The following is a 26,390-nucleotide window of genomic DNA, read 5'->3' on the forward strand; positions in this document are numbered from 1 at the left end:
ATTGTTACACAATATTAAAGGGTCTTGTTAATGCTATGTAGGATCTGTACATCAGGGTATGTCGTGCGTTGTTAAGTTTAGGCATCATTGTATATTAAAAAGTCTCAGAATGATCAACTCAACTTTATTATTTGTCCCTTGAAGGGTGCTGTTTTGCAGCAGTTTACACAAGCATTCCAATAAGCAAACAATAAAAACAAACAAATAAAAAAAGTAAAAACCACATAAAACAGTAAAAACGCGGTAAAAACAGTAAAAATTCAATAAAAAAACATAATAAAATAAATGAAGACAATAAATATCACACGAAACGTAAGATTGACATGGACACTAACAGCAATCTTGGTCATTCATGTAGTCAATTAAAGTTCAGTGCAAACAATCGGCAGCAGCCGGCCAGGACTAGTTAGTGCTCTCCCCCTCCCCTCTCCATTCTCTTTCCTTTTAGGGCAACCCAGCAGCGCAGAAGAAGAAACAGGTGTTCCCTATCTGCCACAATTAGCCAGCTCATGAACAGGTGGAGTGCAACCAATCAAGCTTCACCCAGTCTGCAATATAACCAGACGCCACCCAGCTCTCAGTGCCGGATCGTGACACAGCTCTTCCGGACCCACCTGTTCCTGCTGTTCTGCCATAAACACTGGACCCTGGTTATCACCTCAGAGAAGAGGAAACACTCACCTGAGCTGACTCCCTCCTTCTGGCGTCCTTCCCCACTCACCTGTTACTGCTTCATGTCATCCACCATTTGGCCCAAAGCACGCTGCTCCAAACCCTGGCTGCCACCGCTGTGAACCAGTTCTAAGCATTCCTAGTATAATTCGTGAGTCTGTAGTCCAGTCATAGCTATAGCTCTCGTTAAAGAAGCACCGTATTTTGAGAAGACTTCTTTTGTAGTTACCTCTCACTATCCTCGTAGAAATAGCCTCGTGTCTTGTTTTAGTATTCCTGAGATTGACCTTTCTCGCCTAGGTGTTACCTACCGCGAGTTAGAGTATTATTTAGTCTTGTTACAGTGCCTCCCGGCCCTGAAGTGCTGCTGTAAGATCCAGAGCCTTTTGCTCCCTATTTCCGTTTCCTGTTGAAGTCCTAGTTCCGCTTGTAGTCCTAAAACCTTTGAAAATAAAATCTGTGTTGCATTCGAAGACCGTCTGTTCATTTCCTGCACTTGAGCCACCCTGAACTTCTTAACAAAGCCAGAATAAAGTCAAGTAAAAACAGGACAAAATACGTCGCAGTACAGCAGAAAAAACAACAACAACAACAAAAAACTCAGTTTATTACCTCCTCTTCTCGGCGTTTATAACTCGGATAGAGGTAAGCACAAAGAAAAACTTGTACCTGTTTTTTGTGGCCTGGGGTACTGCCAGACGAAGGCCAGAGGGGAGCAACTTATGCTCCTGGTTAAGAGGATGAGTAGCATCCATAAGAATAGAATTTACTTTTCTTTTAATTTGTGTATAAAAAATGTCATCAAGACTGTTAAAACACACCCCAGCTATTTTAGAGGCTACTTTTACTATCCTCCTGAGGGAGTTCTTATCCTTGAATGCCAAGGTTACCATACCAGCATATTATAGAAATGATGATCGACTGGATGAAAGAACAGTAGGAGAGCTTCATCAGGGTCCTATCAACCTGAAACTTGGCAAGCTTTCTCAGACAGAATAGTCATTGACCTTTTTGAACCTTGAATCAAACTTGAGTTTGCTGTCAATTACAGTACCCAGATACTTATAATGAGGTACCAGTTCCCCTGGCTCGCCATGCAGATCTCCTTTGTTTTAGAAACACTGATCTGAAGGAACGCTCCTTTGCACCAAAGTATAAAATCATCAAGAACCTGCCCATGTCCGACTTCATCACCACCAAGCAGGCTGACGATTACCGAGTCATCAGCATACTTGATGATGAATCTGTCATCATGGTGGCTGACACAATCGTTTGTGTAGAAAATATATAAAAGGGCAGATAAAACACAGCCTTGAGGTGATCCGGTGGAGGAGGTCAGTAGGCTGGACAATGTTCCGTTGACCCTGACTTGTTGTAATCTATTTGTAAGAAAATCAAGGATCCAACCCACAAGACATGCATCAACACCAAAGACATTAACAAGCTTCTCTACCAAAATGTGGGGCTGGATTGTGCTGAAAGCTGACAAGAAATAAACAAAAAGCAGCCTGGCATGATTCCTACTACCTTCTAAGTGCTTATATATGAGGTTAAGTAAGGTAGCAGTAGCATCTTGGACACCCCTTTTAGCTCTATAAGCAAAATGAAGAGGGTCTAACAGGCACTCAGGTTGTGAGAGTAGCTCTTTGTTGACTAGTTTTTCTAGTTGTTTCATCACCATTGAGGTTAAGGCCACTGGTCGAAAGTCATTCAGAGAAGAGGGGAAGAGAAGAGTCTGAAGAAGGGAAGGAACTGCTCAAGATCCAAAGCATATCACCGCATCAGTGAAGCATGGTGGTGGTAGTGTAATGTGTGGGCATGTATCGCTGCCAATGGAACGGGTTCTCTTATATTTATTGATGATGTGACTGCTGACAAAAGCAGTAAGATGAATTCTGAAGTATTTTGGGCAAAATTCTGCCAAATGCTTCAGAAATCATTGGACAGCATTTCACGGTACAGATGGATAATGACCCAAAGCATACTGCGAAAGCAACAAAAGAGCTTTTTAATGCAAATAAGTGGAATGTTCTGCAATGGCCTAGTCAATCACTTGACCTGAACCCAATTGAGCATTCATTTCACTTGCTAAAGACAAAACTGAAGGGAAAATGTCCCAAGAAGAAGCACAAACTGAAGACAGCAGCAGTAGAGGCCACCGTCTGGTGATGTGTGTGGGTTCCAGACCTCAGGATGATTTGGACTGCAAAGGACTTGCAACTAAATATTCAAAGGGACAATTCGATTTCTGATTATGTTAGTTTGTCCAGTTACCTTTGGTCTCTTAAAAACATGAAGGGCACATATAAAATGTGTTGTAATTCCTAAACTGTTCACCTGATTTGGATGTAAATACCCTCAAATTAAAGCTGAAAGTCTGAACTTAAAGCACATCTTGATTGTTTCAAGTCCATTGTGATGGAGAAGAAATGCTGAAAATCTAGCTACACACACACACACACACACACACACACACACACACACACACACACACACACACACACACACACACACACACACACACACACACACACACACACACACACACACACACACACACACACACACACACACACACACACACACACACACACACACACACACACACACAAACACACACACTCGTATATGAATATGAATATATTATACTATATGTATTCCATAAAATAAATATTTCGGTTGTACAGCTGAGGAAGAGCTGATCTGCAGCATTAGCGCTGGTTGTGGTGGCTACAGCTCCTGTGGTGATAATTTCTAATAAATAGCACTGGGCAGCTGCCAGTTGACATCCAATCATCTACTCCCCAGCCACAGTTCCTTAACCAGTGTTCTAATTGTTCATCAAATAAAAGGTATGGCTCACCTCCACCCTAGCACCAGGAGAGATCAGTGATCCCTCTCAACTCTAATTGTTTTCCATCAGTGCCAGAGGAAGTGGGAGGGAGCTGGAGGCTCTTCTGCTGTTTCAAATCATTAATCTGGCAGGTCATGGCCTCTTGGTTTTACTGTCAAGGCCCATTATAATTCACCAGGCACCCTATGTAATTAACCAGCTAAAAAAAAAATCTTGTTTTGATGCATATGAATGAAAGGCAATACACAGCTGCAAATCACATGGATGATTTACATATGTTTTATTTTTTCTGTTTCTATTGAGCTAAATTTTAATGAATGACAGTGTAAGTGATTTTGGTTGACTGCCACTATAATCTGTTCATAGTGTGTGTCAAATAACATACTAGGTAATGGGTTTCTGCAACCAAGATGTCTTCCAACACCCACAGTGAGACTTACTACTTTTAAACTTAATACAATATTTATACCTAACTTCTACTAATAAGAATACTTTTGTCAGGCAATTCTTTGTTTTGTTTTAATTCTCAAACATGATTCAAAAACTGCATCAGATCATCCAGAGATGGCTGAAATCATGGTGGGGCTAAGTAATATGACCATGGCCACCACGGCCTACAGCCTGGCCTGTTTTCAATTCTGCTTTCTTATACATATCTGTTATTTTGACAACTAGAGAAACCATTTATGCTCATTGTAAACTACACTACTATTATTGTTAGTATTGAGTTGTTATCATACTAGAAATTATTAGACTGTTTGAACAGAAAATGTATAACCTGTATTATTTCAAAAAGACTATTAGAGGCTTATTTTTGGATAATAGGCCTAAATTTCAGTCAAGCACTAACATCCCTTAAGCTCCCAATATATGTACGTGTGGTACTGGTAAATAAAATCATTTGGTCCTGCCACTGCTTCAAAATATGGGTTGGGATTTTTCTCTTTGTAAGTACTTCGTCTGAAAATATACGAAGTAGAAACGTCTCCAATTTACAAGTGCTTAGATATTTATGAGAAAATACACATAGACAACTCATAGTGAGACTTGCTGTCCACACGCTTGAAAATTTTACAATAGATGCCAAATCTGTAAGTATGTGTTGAATTTGTGCACACGGACCTCGTTCTGGTGCTCCAGCCTCTGTGTCTCCAGATCCTCTGTCAGTCTGGCAACCTGGATCAGGGCATCCTGCAGAGCTTCACTTAGCGAGGAGCTCTGCATCAGGATCTGACTCTGTCTCTTCAACTTCTTTTGCTCCACCACCATCTGAAAGGGCCACAAGGAAAATTAATATTTCATCGTATGGAGGGGAGTCAGGACACGTTGTTTCAATTGACAAAACATAAAAGCGGAATATGTAGGGCTACTGTAAAAGACCCACTGTTCTGGCATAGTTCTCTGCCTCTGTCCTCAGGTCTCGCTCCAGGTTCAAGGTGTCCTGTAAAGCATTGTATTCTTCCACAGCAAACTGAGACACTGGACAAAGATTTTCATGTTAAGAGATTTATGACTTTTATTGGAGAAATGCCACATGCACTATAATCAATAATTGTGATTATCCTCTTTTTACTCACTAGATGAATAATAATCATTTTCCTGAAATGAAGACCACATTTCTATACAAAATATAATCCGTCTAACCTCTGTTATATCTTCCCAGGAGTTTCTTTTGTTGCAGTGTCTCAGCAATTAAAACTGTGTTATCATGTTTTTCTTTCAGCAACTGCAAATGTAAGGAGAGATAAAGTAAAGACACAATGCAGAGAAAGAAATACAGCTATTGTACAGCACAAAAAACATGTACAGTCTTTTTACTTTAGGTGCAACTTCGGACATACGTCAAGGCAGCCAAGGATTTTAATATAATTATTATTATTATTATTATTATTATTATTGTTATTGTTGTTGTTTTATAGTTTAATTAGTGAATACCGTATCATTAATCTCAAATTTGCTCATTGTATTGCAGTGTGCACCATATTACCTCACACACATTGTTTCTAGATTTTAAGTTTCTTTTAATTAAAATTAAAATTAAACTTACTTCCTCCCTGGTTTCCCTCAGTTGTTCTCTTACTACCTCATAATCACTGATTGCTTTATTTTTCCCCTTCAGTGTCAAGTCCAACTTATTTTGAAGCTCTGAAACAATAACAACAACAACAATTAGGCACAGTTAAGCAGAATTCTTACACACTATGTTGTAGGACAACATGAAGGTGAAGTTCTACAGGACAACTTTCTAAATATGGGGGACAACGGTTTGTGATCAGTTTTTGTCTCTTGAGTTGGTAATCAAAACATTATACTCATAATATTTAAGGAAATAGTTCCCATTAATTGTCAGATAGTGGGTGGCATTATTTGTATATTAGTACAACAGCAGAGTCATGGAATATATTCCACATTTTCCCTTTTTACTCAGATGGATGTGTTCAATTGTATATATTAAGATAAACCCCTTGAGATGAACTGTTTAATTTTTGAGACAAAGGAAATTCAAGACATCCTGTTTTCATGCTGAGCTTGGTTGATAATTCCTTCACAACATTCAGAAGTAATGGATGAAAAAAGACAAACAGCTGGTAGCAGCAGAGTGGTGAGTATGTCCTAACTGCTGTAATGATAAAGTGAGTACTGTCAAAACAAACAATATACCAAATTTACCATGTGAGCTGTTGAAATATGCTACAGGTAATTTCCCCTCCTCAGCGTTATTTTTTTTATACCAGGCCTTTGTCAGCCACCAGCCTGCATTTGCTGCTGTATCAGGTTACAGAATATCACTGTAACTGAAGATTATGTTTTAACCTAGATAGATAGATAGATAGATAGATAGATAGATAGATATAGATAGATAGATAGATAGATAGATAGATAGATAGATAGATAGATAGATAGATAGATAGATAGATAGACAGATAGATAGATAGATAGATAGGTAGATAGATAGATAGATAGATAGATAGACAGATAGATAGATGGTCCTTTATTTCTCCCCACACCAGGGGAAATTCACATTGTTACAGCAGCTTATGTAGCAATGAACGTAGTAATAGTAATAAAATAATAATAAAATAGTAGTAATAATATTTACAATATGTACAGGGATGAGAAATGAGAATGAAATAGTACAGTAATAGTACAGTATTGTATTGAATATTTCATATATGCATTTACAGCAGTCTTTTACAAGACAGCTGTAAAACACTGAGAACCCACAATAATATAATGTACTGCACATTGTTTTATTTCTTAGTGATATGTGTTTGGAAAGCTAGATTTTTAGAGAATGAATATACTGTGAAAGAAAAAAAACAACAGCAGCATCAGCACACGGTATTGTTAAAAGGAATAATGTCAGTCAGTCACAGTCCGCTGCATAAAATTTAGGAATTTCTGTGCTCAGGAAATCTGAGAAACGCTTCTGTTCCAAAATCTTTTACATTACAGGGAGATTAAATTTGTTAATACAAAGCAGCTCACAGCAGGACCAGGCTGAGACATTTAGGAGGGTATTTAAGCAGAAACAGGTCACTGAGACCTAAAACTGTTTTTGAGGAGGGATGGAATGCCCTTTGTTAAGTAGGACAAGGATTCTGTTGAATAAAATTTCCATTAAGTGAAAATGCTATAAAAAATGTGGGAACAGATGAACAGTTTGAGAGTGGCAGGACCTTACCCGTGTGCTTAGCTCAGAATCTACAACAAATGCTCTTGGATCATATTTAGCTGAAATCTACATATTGTTAAGAAAAAAAAGTACTCTACAGCCAAACTATCCCATGTGTTCCCTGACAGGAAGTGCTTTGACTAGCTGTCTATTAACATGCAATTATGAAATTTCAACATAATAAGCCCACAATCTTTGAGGAAGTCAACTTATTTCTGTATTCAGTCCTTTTCTACATCAGAGTATATCATTTGCAAATAACATGATTATCTCTCCCTTTTAATGCCAACAACCTTGTACAACATGATGGGAAAAGCTTCATGGAGTATGAATCCATTATCACCCAAGGTATAATTACTGATTGACTAAAGGAACTGACCATGACATTTCCCAGAGGCAGCTGGATGGGAAGGAAAACAATTCACTAGGACAGTACGGTGCTTCAGACAGTTTGAAACTGAATATTTGGACTTAGTAGCTACCTGCTTCATGCATATGCAATGAACAGCTTAGCACTTTTAAAAATGAGTCATTTTCCTATTTGCTCCTCCACATATGTTTGTATAGTCTTTGAATATCTAAATGTGAATGGGTAATTGAGCATATATAATCTTGGATTAAAAGAACTATTGACCAAGGCCTCAGTAATACAGACTAAGGGACTGCACTTTCAAAAAGTTAGGTAGACGTCATATGCTTGCAATTAATGTTGGCTTTTCTATATTTGTAATAACAATCCTTTCTCAAGTTCAAGCGTTTTAGATGTCTAGTATTACCCTTACTATTACATTATTTAATTTACATTTAACATACATTATTTAAATACAGTGTTTGCATATGCATACACTGCATTTTAGAATGAAATGATTGTGACTATATTGTTAATGTACGTCTTCTGCATTTTTGCAGATTCCCCAGTACACAGTAGCTCAAGTTGCAAAAACATTGGGTCATTCACCTCCCATAGCATCAATAGACTTTACTGTAGCGGCATGGTAAAAGTCCATGTCGCTCTCCATGCATTCATGCTGTAACCCTGGATTTCTGTTAGAATTGTGCATTTTCTCCGAAAAATTTAATTCAGTGCATAAACATAGCAAAGTCTGCTTTCACTAGCTAAGTGACATTCCTCACCAGTAAATTTACTCTGACATGTAAATTATGAGGATCTTTTGTCATTGCTGCTTGGTTGAGGATGAATTAACGAATAAATGCTGCGTCCACATAGCTAGAGCTGTAAATACAGCATAAGCACAATGTATAAGGAAAGTTGTGACCTACAGTACATTACAACTAGAGTATTTAGACATTGTGTACCTGAGATGGTATTGTGGCACTCGGAGGAGACGCAGACATTGACAGCTGCATGAAAGTCCCCACTCTCCTCCTCTTCATCCTCAAGGTTGATCTCTGTGATGGTTTCTGGGCTGAGGTGAGACAACAACAACATGCTCTTCCTCTTCAGAGAGCGGTTCTCACGGTTCAGCTACAGTAAGGGGGCAAACAGAGAAACACAGAGGACATATGCAGGCATCTTAATGGAGAGAATAGTCAACAATGCTATGGAGAAAAAGCTCAACACCACTCAAACTATCTAAAGGTGCTATTTCATTTTTTTTTCTCAGTGGTTCATCTTTTGCACCTTCAGCCATCCAGTAGATTTTTCCAAGTCTGTTGTTATGATTCAGTGGTATTCAAAGAAAGTGCATCCACAAAGAATTTAACATTTCTATCCTTTTTTTCTCAATTGTACGTCACGTTAATGTCCAGCATCATCAATAGAAATATACTAAAAAGATAATTATTATTAGTTAAGGCAAATCTGACTAATATTTGACAGGTGCTCTTATATTCCAAAATGAGTCTTTGGATATTTCAGTTTCATGAGCTATAAGTCATATTCATCTAAATTAAAACATAATTGGCTTGAAATATTTCATTCCACATGTAATAATTACAGAATATATGAAAGTTTATCTTTTTTAAATTAAATAATTTTTAAAAAAAGCTTTTTTTCCCCCCAATAGCCTAATTATTTGAGATGTACCTATATTTTCTGACAGTGGGGAGAAAAAGCAGAATTTTAGCAGCAAGAAGCCTCCAACAGAATCAGAGTCAGAGTGAGATGCCACCTGCCCATAAAGGCTTGGAGTGGGCCACCACTAACTATTTTACAGAGTATGTGAATATTAGACTTCTGTCCAACTGACTATTGTGACTCTGATTGTAACCAACTAACTGTAATTGAATGTCTTCTACATTCTTTGCTTCCACTTTCTAGTAATGCAGATACTCAGTTATTAGAAAAGCAGCCACACTGAGGGAGAGGTCCAAGTAGTCAGTATGGTGATTATGGTGACAGTTTCTTTCAAAGCCTGTATTAATAGATTTAGGCAAAAGAAATCACACAAGTAAATAAAGATTTACATTTGAATGTACTATTCTTTGTCTGCCATTCATTACTGTATTTTGTCTTTACATATTGAATCTTAAAATTACAAAGATACATTTAAAATCTAGATGGTTTGACTAATTTGCACAATTAATCACTAAAGCTGTTTTGCAACATCTCTGTGAATTCTGTTAGACATGGTACGGTAGCAAGTAGGCTGCAAACATACAGTAACACAAAACTTTTTAGAACTTATACTCTTTTAAATAAAAAAAATCCCACATAATTTGCACTCAACGGCACAGTAATGATGACCACACTGAAAAGAATAAATGCTCTCACTGTATCACAATATGAAATTACATGGTGCAGAAACAGCACAACTTATGTTACATTCAGCACAAGCTACCACACTTTCATTTTCCAAATCTACATAAAGTCACAGGTGCGCTTCGTATTAAGTTACTGAAAATCAGGCAAAGAAATAAAATAGGAGAGCGACAGACAGGGCAGATGAGATGTTTGTTCTGATTTTCTCTTTTCTTTGTCCCCGCAATCAGTCATAATGGCAGGACATACGCAAAAGGAATGATAAGGTGCGAAAAAACAGTGATCATTAGACTGGTACAAGCCTGAAGAAAAGGAATATCTGTTCTTTAGCAGTAATCACAGTTTTTCGATGTGACATGTATTTGCATTTCTCTGCATCATATTTTTCTGCATGATTATCACTTCTAACACGTATTCTTTGTGGTGTTTTTCTCTGAAATTCTTTGCAAATGATCTGCTCCACACGAGGCATATACTAAACTGCCACAATAGACATTCCATTTCTAAAAGTTCAATCATCAAGATGGCCATATGTATCAATTAAGGAGACCATTACTAAGTAAAACATGAATGAAGACTATGGGAAGGAGATGGATGCCAATTATGCATACTTCTTGATGTCATCTGACTGGAGAAAAGTGCCTGTGGAGCAGAAAAAGGAAAGGGAAATAGAAAAAGCAAGCCATAAAAGAAACATTTATTAATGGCATCCTGGTGGGAGCAGATTACAGCAATTCTATCTTTTGATGACACCCTTCAAACGGCATCTTTTTTTCTGAAATGCAATCAACAATACATAACATGGAATCACATTCTTTTGATAATAATCTACAATTGGTGAGAGATGTACATATGAAATTACATACTCAGACGAATCAAGGCTGACATAGCATCAGGCTAGCGCTCTCTGGAGGTCACCATTACAAAGTCACAGCCCTTCATTTTACCTTGATCACACATCAACACAAAAATATTAAGCATCAAAGCCACATTCTCATCTGACTGGTTTTAAATTGCTAACGCCCTCCAGATGCTTTTTAATTCAAAATGTTGACGAGTTAAGGAATTGCTCTAAACTTTAGTTTCTTTTATAGTGGCCTTGGGAATTTTTGGTGTGCAAAATTACCATCATTGGGTACAAAGAAATTAACAGAGTTCAATTTGTCTGTCCTCTTCTAGGAACGCTTTCTTGTGTATTCTTGGTTTGATTTAAATGTAAATGAGTAATAAACTGATGTTTACACTTTCCCAGTGTATGAATTGTGACTTTACAGTATTGCCGAAAATGCTGCAGAAAGAACAACACTATTCAAAAAGACAATTCCAACTATATTCTATTCGCAGTACTTATGGATTAATGGTGAAGAAATGTGCTGCTTTTAACTTAAGTAAATGAATAGCTGATGCATGTATATATTGTATTCGGGATATGGCTAATCAAGGACCATGTGTCTGTCTGCCCCCCACAGTGAGTGCTCATGCACTGTGCTATATTAGGCAGGCACAGGGAGTGTCTAGTTATACACACTGTTATATATCAAGGAAGAAGAGGAGGAAAGAAGCAGTGACCAAAGGCATCAAATAAAGCTTGAAAGAGAGTAGTCACTTAGACTGCCATGAAGCAAGCTTTTAGCCAGTATATTCTTAAGAACAAATAAATTCATTTCAGCTGTCAGGCCAGGAATGGGCTAGTTTATTGCTGCCTCTTAGCGCCCCTCTTCAGTGGACATACACTGATACATTATGTCTTTTCTGAAGACAATTCTAGTACTCGGTCAGTAGGAAGAGAAATGTGACACAAAATAATCTCCCACGTTTCAAGGCAATGACAATTCATCACATCTGATTCTTTATCATTGGTTGCTAAGAAGTCACTTTGTAGAAACCCTGAAATTCCAAGCTAACAAATTTTCATCCATAGAGTACAGTGACAAAGTACTACACACAATACTGCAGCATATTTGGTGGGCTCTGTAAGTCTCCTGTTTTTCATCTGACAATATGGTCTACGTTTATCTTCATCTTTGAAATTATTTTGAAAAAAATGGGCACAAAAGCACATTTCGATAGCCGTACAGAGAAGAACACAGTTGGCCACTGTTTGTTTCCTAATTCACACCAACAGTCATAAGTTCTCTTACCCAAGACTGTTTTATAACTTTACTCATGTGTTTATTATTCTAATCACGATAAAGGGACCAATGTTATTTTAACTCAGACCCTAATTTGTCCTTAATCCTAACCAGAGACAATCCCAAGTTAACTAAAAACAATATTCTTGTTGCCTGTTTTTGTCCAGCTTATATAAAATATTTAGAAAGATAAAAATTAGTGTAATCAGATCTAAATGGTATAAATATGTGCTTCAGATAATGTAGTAGAAATACTGGAAGCACAGGTGCTATTGAGCCTTGCTCACGAAATTAAGAAGAAATAATAAAGATAGAAAATTTGATTGCCTGCACTGACGTGGCTCATAGTCCTGTCAGCATTTATTTCAAAATTTACTCAACTTTTCTTAGGGAAATTTGTGGGCGAACACATATATACAGGGGGTCAGCAAAATGAGTGTGTGTAGGACTTTCAATATTTTGACTTTGGGGTTATAAAGAATTTGAAAGTGGGAGAAAAACATGCAGCAAATGTCTAGCTGACTGGGAATCAAATTGGGGACTAACTGTTTGATGGCATTTCTGCCAATATGCACCCTAACCAAACAGCTAGTGAGTTCCTACAGTTTCTTTGACTTTTGACACTCAGGCGACTTTTGGCACTATGGTGAGCTGTGTGGTTTGGTGGCTTCAGATCTTCCACGTCGTGCAGCTCTCAGTACTAGTATTTATTTTTTTTCCGACCTTATGTGATAGATTTTTTTTTTTTTTTTTGCTCCAGCTGCCACTGCTGTAAATTATACTTCAAAAATGAAAGTATATTTCTCCAGTCAACAGCAACATTTATAATATATGTAATATATGATTATGTTGAATCTTGTAATAATAACAGTAGTAGTTAAAAGCCTTTAACCTTTACAAAATATAAAACGACTTGCATCAAAGAGTAACAGAAAATAGCATGTAAGCACCAAGTATACCGAAGGTCAAATTTTTTAACTAACCTCACTATGTTATGGTCATTTGGGCCAGTAAAAATCTCACTTGTCAGCCATGGAAGATGAAGATGGAAAACAAGTCAAAGGACAAAGGGGGACTGAAGGACGAAAAACGGTTAAAAAAAAAAAAAAAAAAAAAAAGGGGCCTTAAAGTCGACCTTCACCATAATTCTCCCTCAGTCCCCTACTGCCCAAAATCTGGTCCAACCAGGTGGACTGTGAGGGCTTTTGTCCAGAAATTGAATGAGAAATGATTACAGTGATAAGCTCAGCACCAGTGGGCTGCAAAATTACTATGTGCTAGGCTCCCCCGCTCTCAATCACAACTCACATTTTTAGCAAGGACTCTAAAAAAGTGTTCTCTGAATCAGAAGAATCCAGTGCAATTTTAGATACTAAGACATGGGGACAGCAACAGTGCTGAAGGACCATAGAGTGCTTTTGACTGAAACATAAAAAAATAGGTTGAGGTGATAGTTATGGAAATACAATAAACAGATCATCATGGCTCAATGAATAGTATAGTATGTATACAGCCAAGTTCGTTTTCAATCAAAAAACCCTGCAATTCTTACAACATTATTTCTCCTTTGTTTCAATTTAATGACACCATTCTGTTGGTTGTAACCCTGTTTATTAGATTTAAAATCAAATTGAATCTGAGGATACTTGTCAATGTCAGTAACCTGTTGATATTATAGTCTGGTAGGTTAATGTTTTTAAACCATATTGTAGACAGCATTTGTCCAAACATACACTGTACCTTGGAAGCCAGGGATTCTGCACTCTCTCTACAAATCCTCTCGATCTGCAGGTTTTCCTGAATAGAATTGACCTCTTCAATGACCATCTCAGAGACTAGGAAAAACAAAGAACACCAGACAAAGAACATGATAAACCATTTTACAACTTTTTGTACAGCAATAAATGTCTAATCCAGTGTATATTGAAATCTTTAGTGTACAATCTCACAATATGGCTCCAATTACATTTTTATTCGACAACCTAACTGATCAGAGCATGTAATGACACGAAATACACTGGCTGGCATGATATTGTTGGCACTCATACATATTGTAGTACAAATATTTTTGAAAAGAAAAATAAAGGTTGCTTCAATTATGTTCACTGTTTTTTTTTTTTAACTAGATTTTTGTGTCACACTGAAGTCGAGCTAATTCTCATTACTTAACTAAAACCACGTTTCCCCCACTTTAACAATTAGCATGAATGGATATTGTAGGAGATACAAATTCAATACAGTGTCATTTGGAGATCCATTCATTGATTGAAAATGTTTGACTAGATGATATTTGCTATATCGCTATGAGAAAATATAATTTTTATATATAATAGCTGTTCAAAGCTAGTGTAGAAGTAAAAATAGCAATAACTCATAGCATAACATTCCCTTTAAAGTAAGTTCTTACATATCAAATCACAAGTTTGCCTTCAAGACATTTACAGTCTGTACAAGATTCAACACATAATATCCTTAGGCCTTAGGCACAATTCAGGTGAGGAAATATCCAACACAGCCAAAAAACATTTGTGAGGAAAGAATAAAGGAAAGAAAACTAAGGAAGAGTGACAGAGGAGGGACTCTTCTTTTAACGCGGACAGACAATAAATGTCGGGTGTACAGAGAAAGACCAAATGAGTAAAAATACAATACAGAAAATATTTACAGCCAATAAAAGTTCTACATTTCTTGTATTAACATTTATTTTTGAACTTCTTGGCTTCATTCCATAGGGACAATGTAGAGACAGGAAATAAGGGAGAGAGCAGGGGAATAACATGCAGCATGTGAACCGACTGTCAGGAAAATGAACTTGCTCAGGGAATATGTGCCCCAACTGCCAGGCTATCAGGTTGCTCCATAAACCATCTACACAGAAGTAAGATTATGCAAGTACTGTCAGCACCATAATTATTGATTTTATTACAGCAATTCTTTGTAATTTTAGTGCTGACAGTTAAATGATGTGAAGCTAGCTGTGACTGCTTTATACACTTTAGGGTAGATGAACCTATAAGAAATTTAAATTCTCAATATATATATATATATATTAACTGTAACTATATGTGAAAAAGAGACGTATTGTAGCAAATAGTAGATTAACTTCCTGCTAAATATTGTGATGTCAAAATAGAAATTGCATGCAATAAATAATGTATAAATACCTTAAGATTAGACTTAAGTACAGCACTTGAACAAATATTTTGTTGTTGCATTCCCTGCTGACAGCAGTCTTTACAGTGATTCACACTATCTTGGTTGTCAGGACAAATATTCTTAGACATTATTAAAGAAAAACAAGGTGAAATAATTTCACCAACACAAAGCAATGCTTGTTCATCTCACAACTTGTGTTCTTTAACAAAGACGTCCACTAGTCAGTAGCCTTCATTGATGTGACAATGTTAATGAAATATGAAAAGCAGCATGTAAAATTCTACTGAATGACAGCATTCATGTCAATGTGAACTTAAAAAGTCAACTCATGGCCATTCAGCCTGATCAAAATGCCATCAAGGAAACAAAGAACATGATTAGGATTTCTAAATGAGTGGGTGCATACCTGTGACTTTTTATTTCATTGTGCAGTTAATTGAGATAAGAGTGCCCTAACACTTGACACTGAAGTCTATTCCTGTTTGCTATTCTGTCAGCCATCTCAGTAGCCTCAATGGTGAATGACCTACGTACATCATTACGATTTGAATTTAAAAGGAAGTGAACTAAATGTTTTTCCCAATGTATTCTTTATTCAGATAATTTCCCTACCTTTTTATTTTCATCAGCCAGGGCCAATGTGTATTTAGTATAGGCTGAATACATGCAGAAAACAAGTGTAGAACACAAGACTATGAATTAAAGTTGAGTACATGTAGAGTGTATACATATATATGCAGTAGATTTGGGCTTTTTGTTAAGAATCTCACATGTGATGTTGCACCTAACCCTAGGTGAAGGGAAATATTTTCCTTAATTTTTTGCTAACTATTGTTTCATGGGCAACACCAGGGTTACACTAGTAAAGAATTGAATGACATAGACAGTGATTTTTTATTTGATCTTCAAACACTTAAATGGATAAATCCAGCAAATATAGTAAAAAAGTAGGCTGGTGTTAGAGGGGTTCAATATACATAAATTGCTTTACCATCTGCTTTTTCAAGGTGAAAAATAAACTGTCAAGCTCAATATGTTTACTAGCATCACCTTAAATAGTTATTATGGCTGATGTGCTGTGAAGATGTGTGCAATATTTATGACGAAAGTATAAAATTAATGAGCCAGATATTGGACAGATCTGCTTGTGCAGACATCCAGTTTTGTATAAACAGAATTGAACAATATAGACGGCTTTCTACTTTCCAATTAGTTTTAGAGAATATCAGGGCCTTTATCAAACAATTGCTTATTTACACATCAAGCAGACATGGAGCATCAATAACATTCATTTTGAGTCATGACTTAATCAGCGTAGGTCTTATCCACCACTCCTCCACAGTACCAGCTGCCTTAAATAGCTGGCTGCTGCTAGTCACTATCAGATTGACGAGAGTAAAGTTGAAAGAGTTGAAAGCCAAAGGTCAAAAAGCTTCTCACAGATGCAAAGAACTCAATAATTGGTGATGATTCTCATTGGGAGCAAAACCTTGTGAATTACGCACAGCCATTTTTTTGATTGTTGATATGTAAAATATAGATTAGTGTTTAACATACGCTTGATAGTTGGGGGAAAAAAAGGTAAAATTCCAATCACAAACTGTAATGTTGTGTAAAGCTGCAATCACACCTCAGTACAAAAACAACGCCCCTAAAGAATGCCCTGCCACTTAACTAATTAAACATTGTGGTTGGGCAAGGGAGAAATTAAGCATTAGTGCCACTGCTGTGGGCAATTCCTTCCCCCCAGTGACACCTAATTAAGAACTTGACGAACGCCAGTCCCGAGCGATATCCACGTTCCTCTGGCACACTCCACATCAGTCATTCAGTAGCACTTAGCTGCCAGTTTTCTTCTTCAACCTCTTCTCCATTCCTATCTGCCCATCTCCATAATGCCATGGCCACATTCAGCAACCTACGAAAGGACGCCTTGAACTAAACGACATGTTAATTATAATTACTGGTAGCCATGGTAAATAAACAGTGCTGGAAGTGTTGAAAGTGTATGAGCGCGAGTCTACAGGGGGCTCTGACACGTCAGAATTGGCAGTCTTAATTGTAAGTTTCGGCCTCCCCATCATCATCACTCTATCTTTTTTCTCCCCTCTTTTTTGTGCTTGTCTTTTTTCATCCTCCTCTCAGGAAAGACAGTGATTACCCCTGTGCCGACGTGCTGCATAATGGTATCAGCGCCGCCAACGGAGCAGTGAATTAAATTGTATCTGCAGCCGCTGTGAAGCCTTGATGAGGGGGGCAGATGCCTTTGTGGTGTTATCATTATAACACAATGGTCATGTTGTCATCAACCTTGCCATCACCAATTGAAAAGGCATGATTGTGTGTTGGGGGCTTTTTCTCCCGTTCTCCCACTCCCCCACCTCCCCCCACCTACCCTGCTGCCCCACCCCCAGCCGTTTCGTTGTGAATAGAAGCAATTTTCTAAGAGCTATGAAATCACGTAATAGGTCCTAATATGCAGCTGCTTGGCACAGTGAGGCAGCCTCTATTAAAGCGTAAGTCAAACACAATATGTGTTTTGGCTGGAGAATCACTGAATACACGAGCACAGGCCAGATTTATTCAGATGAAAATCCACACAACTGTCACCATTACAAAGACAAACTATTTGCTCCATCTTTTGACATGTGGTGCCCTATTTCAAATTCTGTCTTCACTAAAGTGGTCATAGCAAAGCATTCAACCTGTAAAGAAAATCATTTTGGAAAACTGAATGGCAGGCCAAAGCATTTGAAATGTATTTGCAGAGTCCGGAAACAGATTCACGATAAAAGCCGAATCAGCGACAGTGCTATTTTAACAGCATTATTATGCTCACATATTTTTACAACATGATCATTGTCAATTCAACATATGTGTATCACAACACATGGTCTCTTATGAGCGCATATGTTGTCACAGATGAGATGATATTGTATTGATGAGCAATCGGTCACAATTTCTGAAGAAGCTGTACTGTCTGTTCTTAACCTTCCATATGTCACTGCATTACATTGATATCAAAGTCTTGCTTGAAAAACACAGCCCCTGCTAATTATTCTCATGTGATTATATTTGAAGTTTGTCCACAAAAATGAAAAACTGTATAGTATAGTATTTATGAGCATATATTGCATTCTTGTTTGTGTATCAATGTTTACCTGGCATTTTAGAAGAAAATACAATCCCTTTAGTGTCACACTGAACGAAAAATAATGCAGTTAATAAATCAGCCCTATATTACACCTCATGTATATGTGTGTTGGATTTTGATATGAAGTTTAATATCCAAGGCAAGAGAACAAACTGTTCTTCTATTTGCTGCTGTTGCACTATGAATTTCCCCGTTGCGGGATCAATAAAGGTTTAATCTATCTATCTATCTATCTATCTATCTATCTATCTATCTGTCTATCTATCTATCTATCTATCTATCTATCTATCTATCTATCTATCTATCTATCAAACTGATCTTAATAGTTTAGTTACCCTTCATTAGGGGATTATTAATAATAGAAATGTGAAGCTCATCCATCAGCTGCTATATAGACCGGCTTCACACGGCAGTGCACGTGGGACCATACTGCCTTACTGCCTCGTCTCCAGTCCATGAGACGACGCCGCAGCTCTGAGCCACCAGAGCAGCCTGTTTCCCCCCAGCCATCCTCAGGAACGAGGATGTGGATTCCCTGCCCTCCTCGGTGTGAGGAGATGGACCCTTGCCGTCCTCTTTGAGGGAGGACATGGACCTTCCCCCCACCACCGGACTGTCGCTCCCCTGTGTGTGAGGGGGGGGCGGGCTTTGTACACAGCCTTGGTTCTGTAAATAGATGAAACAAAGTGGCCTGGACTGATCCACACAACACTATTCCAGCAAGCCAACAACAGGAGGTGTTTGTGCTCATACACAGGCACAGACTACATGCACAGGACAGCACTGTGAATCCCTACAGATTTCCAGAGGACAGGATGAATTCATATGACTTTTAAAATACTGCTCCCACAATTGTTTGCAGTGGATGTTGTTTGTACTGGTTCTGATTCTGGTTCTGGTATGAGAGGCAGGGGTAGCCACTTCTCCCTGTTTCTGAGGGGAAAAGTTGGGCAAGAAGCCGGTTTCAGCATGACCAGGCAATGCTTATTCACTCAAAGACACAAACTCCCATCCTCCACATGGTGAGTCAATTGTGCCCTGATTTTTCACTTCACAGCAAATGCACTTAGTAGGTTGCCATAGGTGTTGGCTCTGGCTCCAAGGAGACACAGACAGTATCTGTTGCTGACTCTATGGTTCCCTTGGCCGATTTAAAGAATCTAATCAACTAATGCTTGCAAGTTTTTACTCTTTTGTGTTTAAGATACTGTTTTTTGTGCTTAAATGGAGATAAATTCTTTCTGTCGTATGCCTATATATACCACTCTGCCCTTCCCCCTTGTTCGTTCTTGCTTCTCGAAAACAAAACAACACATGCCATCACTCAGCCACACTGCCAGTCTGAAAGTTTTAGAAAACTCAGACTTACCATGGACCACTCATCCATCAGCCCTCCATGAGGAAACATTTAGCCTGGCTCCAGATCTCCTGCACCCTGATAAGACTAATCCACAGCGAGGCGCAAGTGACAAGAGGATCGCTCTAGAAACACTATTAACCGTGTCACCCATCCTGAAGAGACAACTTCAATCAGAACTCCTCTTTCTGTTCTCCAGCTGCATCAAACACTCCCTCATCCGATCCCAGTTACAATCAGGAAGGCTCTTCTCAGGGAAGACCAAAACGGAATTACTCCCTTCTCAACTCATCTCTATCTTCCCATTCAACAGATTCGGCTCTCATTCTGGCACCAAGATGCCAGTTTAACTAGTCTCTTTATACCTTGTCAACAGTGTGCTTCTTACACTTTGACAATGGGATACCAGTTTCTTCCACCATCTTTCACGTCGGTCAGTCTCCAACAGGTTCCTCCTCCAGATCGAACACTTCCATGCTACTGCAATGATATCACTGATTCCCTTCACTTCCTCTGTAACAGATTCTGTTCCTCCTTCCATCATTCAATGTAGCTACATTATCCAGCTTCATCTCATATCACACCTCCATCTGGGGCTCAAAATTCCCATGATACCTCTGCAGTATATCTTATTAATTACGGTTATTTTCCACTGACATCCGTCCACCTATCCTAAGTCATCAATACATTGCAGTGTCCTACTTCCCAACCTCTAGCACTCTAGAACCAATGTTTCTGTTGGCCTTCTTTTGTTTCTGCAACACGCAGAGTCCATTGCAACGTTGACCGACGAGTTGAGTTTGATCTGCACTGTCATTTTACCACACAATTGTATCCACGTTCCTCCTTCTCTAAAGCGCACCCAGTTTATTCACTCAAAGCCAAACCAATCAAGCAGGTAATCCAATGCCCATCATGCAGTTCAAACTAGATTCACACCTAAGCCCTTACAAATCTCTAGTACACCAAATACAAACCAGAAAATCTGAGGATGCTTCGCTTTCCGACCCTCAGTTCGTTACCAGCCAAGCTGCAAACTTATCCCGATTCCTCTTACACTTTGAGCAAGTCCTGACAACATCCAAAATCCTAGCATGTTCTCCAGCCACTCCTACTGTATTGATGCAACTTCCAGGTGAGGGGTTCTAGACCACCTATTCAAGGGGCTGGCAACCCCTGAGGCTCCTGAGACACCCACTCCTTGTTTCATTCTTACTGGAAGCTTTATGAGGGTCCGCCGGCCCGGGAGCCGCTGATGATCCCTGACTAAGGTTTTCCCCACATCGCATCAGTTCAACTCAGTCAACGCTAAAACAACGCTTATTTGCATCCAATAAACAATGAAGCTTCAAATTAATGGTGTGATCCTAGCTAGTGAAATGCTGTTCATTTGATGCTTTTTTTAAAATAATGTTTGTTAGGGTTCAGCTATGACAAAAGCCTAGTATTTGGCTCTTTATTTTAAATATCTACAAACTTTCTCAGGATAGGCATAGGGTGGCTGGGCATCTGACTGAACAGGTTGGGGTGGTGAAAGCAGAGAGAGAAAATAATCCTAAGCATACTTTCTGGTCAACCAAAGGTTGGTTCATGAATCGTTTCTGGAATGTCTTTGAGTGGCTGAGTCTCACAATATGAATCCCACTTAAAATCTTTGGTGGGATTTAAGGAGAGCGGTGCATACACAGAAACCAAAAAAAAGCAATTTAGAAGCTTTTGCATAGGATTGGATTGTTAATCGACTCAACCGATCAGTCAACCTTATGGCTTTCCAAATGACTCGAGTTTCCTCATGTTATTCAATAAATTCATTCTTTTACATAGGTAACCAGTGTACCGTCCAATGTATCTGGAGATTGTCAGCAAATCAAAGCACACCTTACTAGCAAATAACCCACTGCATACAAAATCATTTACCATTTCAGTGTAAGAAAATGTCGGTTTTACAAATACTAATGAGCCAGCATGTGGACCGTCAACCATCTACAGACATCTATGGGTAGACAAGCAGATTAGTGAATGTAATATTGTCCTCAATCAGAGTTTAGGGGATGTGAATACCTGATACTACTACAAAATGGTGTCCATCTCTAACGTTTATCCCACAAACTGTACACTGAGATGTTTAACAGATGATTTGCAATGGCAGTTCACAGTGATAATTATATTGGTGCTGCGGGGATTATTTTTGTCGCAGCATTGCAGTTTTCCACTTGGAAAAATTGAAAGCGATACTGCCTCTGCTGCATTGTATCGATTTACAGTCAAACATTCCTACAAGTTTGTTCAGAATGAAAACATTTCCGACTGAATCTCACTCTATGGACACATATTGACCCAGGAGAGACAAACTTACCTTGCTGGAACTCATCAAGTTTCTTCATGGCCTCATCTCTCTCCTTCTTCAGTCTCTTGCACTTATGTAAGAGAGACAGATAGTGCCTTTAACACAGGACTACTGCTGTTTGAATCAACAGTTAATTTGTCTGCTAATACAACTGCACAACTTAGTGACAACCTGAAAACCAAGCAATTCAATATAATAAAATATGTTAAAGGTACTGAAATATTAAATACATATAATTGAGGAAATACAATTCCTGTCCCCAAAGTACTCTTGATGTTACCTTTTTAAAAAGTCCACTTCAACATGTATCTTAAATGACACTATGAACAAGAATAATGACGACACTTTGAGGCTGTGTGGTAAAATATGCCTGTTGTTACATTTAAAAATGAACCAGTCCTAGAACACATTTGCAGACTTTTCTCTGGTCGCATTTCAAGCCATTTACTTGTGTAATTAGAAGAGTTTTTAATAACACCCTTTAATAGCCACATGTTTTCCTCTCTGCATCTGCTCATAATCCACTTCACACACACACACACACATGTATTGCTATTGTTTCTCTTCTGTTGCCAGTAATCATCATTAATCATTATTTGGTACGATTTTTTCTTCAGTCATGTTCATAGTTTATTCAGTAATAAATACAACAGATTTGATGGAAGTCATTTTATGAGAAAAGGTTAAGCAATATTATTTGTCAGGATATCCTAAAGGTGGCACATAGTATACTGAGTTCTTTGATTCTTTATTGATTAACAGAAACAGGATATTGTGTTAATTTTCAGCACCCATACTTTTGCTTCCCTGACACCAAACACAAAACATTTTTCACCTCACAGTGATGAATGTAAACTTTCTTTAATTTAAAACCTCTTTCCTATTTAGCAAAATAAATGCACAGAATTGAAATTCAGTCAAAAATATTACTGTTCTACAGGCTATAGAATAAGCTGAATCTGTAATAAAGTACAGTGTGATTGATATCAGCTTGAAGTACTTGATTTCATGGAAAATGGTGCCGAAGTTGTTCATTCTTTATATACAGAGAGACAACAGTCATAAACCTTATTCACTCTGGAACAACATCATCATGGTTGTACATAAACAAAACCAACACTGACTATTGGACATGTCCTTGTCAGGTAAATGCAAAGAGGATGTTTTCAACATTAAAACAAACATAAGGCTGTTAATATTATTTTTCCATTGGAAAGTTCCTTTCTGAAACAGCCCACAAAGAAGTGCCCTGGTTAAGAGCACTACTGTTAGAGCTATTTCTGCTTTTGCTGCTGTCCAGGTAGGCCAGCAGTGGGCCACTATCACTGTAACTAAGTGTGCTGATCCTGTTGCTGCTACTACCAGTATTGTACTTACTGCTTTTTCATTTACTGTAACTAATGTAACTACTCTGTATGGCATCATATTAGAGATAGATTGAACTGGAGTAACTGTGCATGCTGCCAGTTTTACAAAGATTTGAACACTTACTTCCATGGCTGCTGTCTCGTGGTTTCTCTGCAGGCCCTCATACTCCTCTAGGGCTGTGGGGAGCAAAGGATGCCAGTAAGCCATCTTCATCAGTAAATTACAGTAAAGCTAGTGTGAGTGAAGAACATGGCACCTAATCTTCCTGGTTAAAAAAAAGTCAAGTGGAAATTTGTCCAACATGTGATAACTTGTCATCCAGTGATGCTTGTGTGTCACTGGACTATTAGAGTAGGTCACGATGAATATAGTAACACTATGACTGGTAGAATATTTGTCTTGAGTGTGACTACAGCAGTTAGAAGAACTGCCTTCTATGCATACTAACAACAGATTTAAAGGTCACTGTAAAACTGTCATAAACCAAACTGTAGAATTCATTTAAAGCAGACATTTCCAGACACTTGACCTTCAGGATTTATGGCACAGGAAGCAGAATTAGGATGCCCCTTTAAGCTTAATCAAGGGCTCTGTAAAGGAATGGTCAGATTTTGAGATACACAGTGTGCTTGCTAGAAAGCATACCATTACTGAATTGAGAAGATTGATATTCATTTCATCTGTCCAACCATTATTAAGTAAAAATAACTGAAAGCAGGGCAAAAATTAGCAGCCTCTCTATTTGATTGGCTTCAATCAAAACGTGTTGTGCCATTGGCATAATTATGACAGTGTCTAAAACTACTAGTTCTATTGAACCACATCAACATGTTTCACACTTCTATTAAATATGTAAAATACAACATATTTAGCCAGACTATTTCCAAAAATGTTGAATCTAAAGGCTTGCAGTATTTTGCAATGCCTCTAGCCAAAGAACAAGTTGTATTACACTTAACCTTGCGAAATGAAAGTATCTGCACAGTGAGTACTTTCAGTTTTTAAACTTTCTATAGCTAATAATTTTCTACTTTTATTTTAATACATTTTTTGATTCAGAAGGAAGACAAAAATGTCCCTCAAATACGAAATTACAGTATCTGTTGGTGTATATGACTCTTAAAATTAATCCACTTCTGTTTCTATACAATATCTCGACAGTGTATTTTAGCACAAATGGATTTACGCAGTCAAAAAAAATGTACAAAACCAAAAACGTCAATGTCAATTGGCTTAGCTGAGGGTCCATCACTACTTTAAGACATAAAGGTGTCAAAAAAAATTCACATTCAAAGTTACTTCGAAAGTGTTGCAAAAACCATCAAATTGTGTGATGAAATTGGTTCTCGTGGGGGCCACTCCAGGAAAGGAAGACCAAGAGTTCAGAGTTAGCAGCCTTAAAAATCAACAACTAACATCACGCAGGTTCAAGCCCACACTAATGCTTCCAGAGGTCAAGCAATGGACACGTCAAAATCATCTGCTGGGAGGAGAACTGCTTTAGAGAAACCACGACTTAGGAAGACCAAGAAGAGGAACAAAACTGACTGGAACAATTTATGGAACATTTTATTTTTACTGTTGTTCACCAAAATTCTGTATTTAGAATCATATCTTCTGACTCCAGTCTCACTTAGCAAACCTGTTCAATAATACATACATGACTCCATAACGCTGTCATCCTGCTACTAGGGGAAAAAACGCTCTGACTTCTTTGTATTTCTTTAAACCAATCACCACCATCTTCTGTTAATAAACAGCAGGATTAACTCTACACAATAGGCATGCAACAAACATGGTTTTATGAAACCTAGCCTAGGTTCTCACATATTATCAAGTAAAGTCAAGTTGTTGTGCCAAAGTATTTGTCAGTTAAGCAAAAATAGGATTTGAATTTGTGATTGCCACTGTGATTTCAACAAATGTCTCTGGGTTCAACTTAATCCTTGACCATCAAAATAGTACATGGGCAGACAACAGCTTTTCTGCGTTATCATGGTTCAAGAAATGTGATGCAAAGAAAGTAAAATGGCTGCCACAAAGCACTTCAGTCAGGTAATGTGTTTGATCAGATTACTGCATTCCATTTAAGATTCCTGCACAGAGTGGGACACGAAAGAGGCGTTCAGGGATTCATTTTTGCCACTGGGCAAATAAACAATTGAATGTAGAAGTAGGCTAACAGCCAAGTCTCCTTACTGTACATGGACTTTGGTCATGAAAACAAAAGCCCTCGCAGTTGGGTAAGAATGCCAGTAAAATGAGTTAGACATTACAGCAGCCTCCTGTCAAAGAGGAGGGACGGTTCTAAGACACGACATTTAACATTTAGCAACTTTTGTTCATCTATATGACATTTACTACAACAGGCTTGAGACTTTAGCTGCAAGGAGATAGTGTACTGTAGAGAGTGAGAGTTAACCTCAAGTCTTTGAAACGCTAGTTGAGGTTAACTCTCACTAGCTGTATTCTACCTGGTTTAGTTATTCTCAACTCAGCCATATCTGGTCCTTCCCTGAGACACTTCAAGTGACCCAGCCGGACCTGACAGTCAGCCATCCGGCTACGTTTGATTGACACCCGGACGGAGGGAGATACTGTCTGAAGGGGCAGCAGATACACGCCCGGTTTAAAGAAGACGCAAAGAAACTTACCTTGGTTCGACAGGTGTGTAATGACATCAACTTTTCCCAGTTCCTCTGCAGCCATATCGAGAAAATCTTTCTCCGAAGTTCAGCACAGGAAGTGTTCTCTCGAGACACACCTGCCGGACAGACGGGCTCGCGCACGAGATAAGCTTCCAGTAGAGTGAGCAGCAGGACTGATGGAGCTCAGCACAGCAACAGGTGTAATCTAACGTTACTGATAAACACACCACCATCTACACTACCGTTCAGAAATTTGGAATCACTTAGAAATGTCCTTATTTTCAAAGAAAATCTTTTTTAAAAT

The 26,390-nt window shown here is 38.2% G+C and overlaps 1 protein-coding gene across 1 annotated transcript in view; it reads right to left on the reverse strand.

Moving 5' to 3' along the window:
- Positions 1–26,246, reverse strand: part of shtn1 (shootin 1) — a 43,410-nt gene extending 17,164 nt beyond the window's left edge. Inside the window, exons 1-9 of the mRNA XM_023296438.3 lie at positions 26,093–26,246; positions 23,562–23,614; positions 22,080–22,140; positions 13,797–13,891; positions 8,520–8,688; positions 5,574–5,671; positions 5,171–5,252; positions 4,911–5,005; positions 4,649–4,795 (exon numbers count right to left, since the gene is read on the reverse strand). Of these exons, the coding sequence (XP_023152206.2) occupies positions 4,649–4,795; positions 4,911–5,005; positions 5,171–5,252; positions 5,574–5,671; positions 8,520–8,688; positions 13,797–13,891; positions 22,080–22,140; positions 23,562–23,614; positions 26,093–26,147 (855 nt within the window). The 5' untranslated portion in view covers positions 26,148–26,246. The remainder of the gene's footprint in view (positions 1–4,648; positions 4,796–4,910; positions 5,006–5,170; positions 5,253–5,573; positions 5,672–8,519; positions 8,689–13,796; positions 13,892–22,079; positions 22,141–23,561; positions 23,615–26,092) is intronic.
- Between the last annotated feature and the right edge of the window lie 144 nt (positions 26,247–26,390).

The sequence above is a fragment of the Amphiprion ocellaris genome, chromosome 16 (genome assembly GCF_022539595.1).
Source record: "Amphiprion ocellaris isolate individual 3 ecotype Okinawa chromosome 16, ASM2253959v1, whole genome shotgun sequence".
In the NCBI taxonomy this organism is placed as follows: domain Eukaryota; kingdom Metazoa; phylum Chordata; class Actinopteri; family Pomacentridae; genus Amphiprion; species Amphiprion ocellaris.